Raw genomic sequence first — 3,694 nt, forward strand, 5'->3', positions numbered from 1 at the left:
TCATGCGAGACAGTATCAAAAGCCTTACTGAAGTCAAGGCAGACCACCTCTACCACTTCCCCTCTGTCCCCAAGGCTATTTACTCTGTCAAAGGTCACAAGCCTTGCAGGGGGGGGGGGGGGGGGGAGAGAATAGATACCATTCAGCTGAGGATGAGAACCCAGGTGTCCTGACTCCCAGCCCCACCCACTTTTACCCACTGGACCCCACTCCCCTCCCAGTGCTGGGCCAGGTTTCCTCACTGTGGGGCTGCACCCCTCCCTCATGAAATGGACTCGCCTCTCTGAAGAGTTCCCCCAAGGCCCTGCCCCCATGATCCACCATCAGCCAATGAGAATGTATGTACCTGATGTAATACATGAAGTGGGTGGAGCTTGGAAGGTGAAGGCCACCCCCTGCTCACTCCTTGAATGCTCCTGTAGTTGAATTGAGCTTTGCCCCCTCCCCCAACTCAATCTCCTTGCTCCTCCAGGTGAGTTGAGCTTCGCCTTCAGCCGACCCCCTCCCCCAAAAGATATGGGATCCCCCCCCCCAGGAAATCAGACACACCCAAAGGATTCAGCATGTTTATTTTGTTCACAGAACATACACAGGTTGGACAACTCGTCCGGGAAAGAGTTTGGGGCAGAAACGCCTTGGAAACAGCCTGAATTTTGGTCAGTTCGGCCTCTCACAACAGCTTACACAGTAAGCATAGGCAGCAGCCAGGGACCCTGCTGGTCAGACACCCAGGGCGGGAGCATAGCTGGGGGGGTGGCCGAGAAGGAAGGGCAGGGGGTCAGCGATCTCTTTAGTGCAGGCTGGTCTTACCCTGACTTCTCGCCTCCTCCCAGGGGCAGAAAATTCCCCGTTTGGATTCTCGGCCTCCAAACTTCTCCCTCCGCCCAACGCACCAGCACTTCCTTAGTTCTGTGCCCCAATCAAGGAGCTAGTTTATAGGAGAGCCGAGGATCAGAGGCTGTTTTGCCACAGAGCAACCCAGCCTGGCCTCCGCCTGGAGAACTGTAGTGTTGAATTCTAGTAGATTTGGCCGTCACAAAGTCCCCCTCCCAGGAGCATTTCCATAGTTTTATACCTCCCCGGGATTCGCAGCCAGCTATTCCTCTGTCAGCTCCACCTCACCTCAGGCTGCTTTGCTACCCATTCAAGCGGGGTTTCTCCCCCGGGGTAACGGCACTAATAAACATTAATTAAAGTCCCCCTAGAGACAAGAGCAAGATACATGTCCCTCTTTAAACGGATGAGGACGTTTAACGGTTTTATTCCGCCCTAGGTTAAAGCAGCATTTTCCTCGCAGGCATGTTTCCACTTTGATCATTAAATAGCACACTATCTTTAAATTACAAAATGTATAAATATTATAAATATTAGATATTAATAAGTTATGTCAGTAATACCCCTCCCCCCCCCCCCCCCCACCACACACAAAGTCTGTCACTGCTGGAGCCAGGAATTCCCTGCTCACGGCTGCCGAAGAGGTTTCACATTGCTATTGACGTCAAGCGTCCGGATTCTTCACCGGCTTAGTTCAGAGGCAGCAGCAGAAAGTGTTGGCCGAAGGCCAGGCGGAGTTAACCCATTAGTAGCTGGAGCCAGGCCCCAGGCTGGGTTGACCCCTTAGGTGTCTTGGCCTGAGAAACGCTGGGTGGGGGTCTCAGAAAGCGGCTGGATTCTGCTCCAGGAACTGGCTGATTTCCATGGTGGATTTGGCAGCCTCATGGCCCTCGTGCAAACTGGTAGTGTTGGCCACCTCTGGGACCTCCGGGGGCGTTGGGAGCACTTCTGGGAGGGGGGTCTCGCAGCCGGAGCCCCCACTCTCTACAGAGCAGTCGGGGACCCCCTGCTCGGGCCCCAGGGCCAGGTTTTCGTCGGTGTTATAGACTTGGAAGAAGATGATGGTGAGGAGGATGAAGAGCAGGCGCTTGGCCTGGCTGCGCTCCTTGGCTGGATAGTAGCGTTTCACCTGGTCGGGAGGAAGGAGACAGGACATTAGAGACCTGGCTAGCAGGGGGACCCAAGTATTACCCACAATGTGCCCCGTGCCCAACAGATTACCCAGAATGCCCTGGCACTCAGCCCCAGGGCAATCCCACTACCCAGAATGCCCCCCACCCAGCAACCGTGGCTAGGAGGATAGCCCGGTTACCCAGAATGCTCTGCTTCTACCCACAATGCCCTCTTCCACCAAACCAACTGGAGATTTGGGGGCAGGGCGGACTCAGCATCTAAGCCAGGCAACCTGAACCCCATTGCACTGAGCATCATCTAGATGCCCCCCATGTGTCATATGCTCCATACTGCTCCCAGCTGGGGGCAGATTAGCAAGAGAATCACCCCTGGCTGTGAGCAGCAGGGAGCCTGGACACACAGCCCCCCCATCAGCCAGGGATCTCTGGGGCAGAGAGATGTGCACATGGGGCCTCCTGTCCGGGACACGCAGCAGCAGGTCCGATGGGGTGACTCATCCTGCACTGGTCTGTATGCCCACAGCAAGGGGGCTGGGCTACAGATCTCAGCTTCCCTGCTCCACTAGCCCAGGGGGCAGCATTGCTTCCTGCAGCCAGGAGGGGCTACACCACTAGGGTGACCAGATGTCCCGATTTTATAGGGACAGTCCCGATTTTTGGGTCTTTTTCTTATATAGGCTCCTATTACCCCCCCATCCCCTGTCCCGATTCTTCACACTTGCTGTCTGGTCACCCTATACACCACCCTCGCCCTCTTCCAGAAGCAGGGACTAACCCAGAGAGCCATCAGCAGCCTACTTCTACAGCAGGGGAAACTGAGGCACAGAGAGGGGGATCAGAAGGTGAGCCCTCACTCCTGAATCCCCCCCCTACACTTTAACCCAATAGACCCCTCCCCCCCAGAGAACCCAGGCGTCCCGGCTCCCACGGCAACCCCACAGACTCACCACAGGGGGGTAGAGCACTTTGCGCAGTCGTTTCCTGCCCCGGGCTGGGTTCCTGCGGGAAGGGGTCTCGCTCATCGCAGGCAGGGGGTCGAAGGTGAAGTACTGGGGGCCGGTGCCCTTGCTGGGGGGCTCGGCTCTGGGCAGGGTGGGCATCCGGGGCTCGCAAGCTAAGCACATGCTGGTGGCGCCGTACAGCGCGTTCATGGGGCTGGGGCGCAGCGCGATTTTCAGAGCTAATTCCCGGGTGCGGCGCAGAGCGATCTTCTGCCCGCGTCCCCCCGGCGCCGCCTTATAAATGGAACAAGCCCCGCCCCTGGCGCCCCATTGGCTGCGCCCGGGGGTGACAGCTCAGCGTGCAATCACGGGGAAAATCCCGGGCCGCTGTGCGGTGCTGGCCCCGAGCCCGGGCGGGGAATGGCACGTAAGGGACGGGGCTGGGGGGGAGGGGAGAAGCAGGGCAGAAAATAATGAATGCAGGAAATCTGTAAGTACACACAGAGTGTGCAACCCTCCCCCAGCTGTGCAACACACACACACACACTGTGTATACACCCCCAGCTGTGCAACACACACATGGACAACACACACACACTGAGTGACCCCCCCAGCTGTGCAACACACACACACACACACACTGTGTATACACTCCCAGCTGTGCAACACACACACACACTGTGTATACACTCCCAGCTGTGCAACACACACATGGACGACACACACACACTGAGTGACCCCCCAGCTGTGCAACACACACACACACACACTGTGTATACACTCCCA

The 3,694-nt window shown here is 57.1% G+C and overlaps 1 protein-coding gene across 1 annotated transcript; it reads right to left on the reverse strand.

Moving 5' to 3' along the window:
* Positions 1-1,654: 1,654 nt before the first annotated feature.
* IER3 (immediate early response 3) lies at positions 1,655-3,118 on the reverse strand. The gene is made up of 2 exons (XM_065416274.1): positions 2,915-3,118; positions 1,655-1,963 (listed from the first exon to the last, which is right to left on the reverse strand). Exons 1-2 carry the CDS (start codon positions 3,116-3,118, stop codon positions 1,655-1,657), a joined length of 513 nt encoding a protein of 170 aa, XP_065272346.1.
* Positions 3,119-3,694: the final 576 nt, after the last annotated feature.

This window comes from Emys orbicularis, chromosome 13 (assembly GCF_028017835.1).
Source record: "Emys orbicularis isolate rEmyOrb1 chromosome 13, rEmyOrb1.hap1, whole genome shotgun sequence".
Classification (NCBI taxonomy): Eukaryota; Metazoa; Chordata; order Testudines; family Emydidae; genus Emys; species Emys orbicularis.

What these genes read in the sequence shown, in the direction of transcription:
- IER3 (XM_065416274.1), bottom strand. Translation starts at nt 3,118, where the DNA reads ATGAACGCGCTGTACGGCGCCACCAGCATGTGCTTAGCTTGCGAGCCC. An exon ending in AAGTGCTCTACCCCCCTGTG is followed by an intron (nt 1,964 to 2,914) that starts GTGAGTCTGTGG and finishes CCTCCCGACCAG; the next exon opens with GTGAAACGCTACTATCCAGC.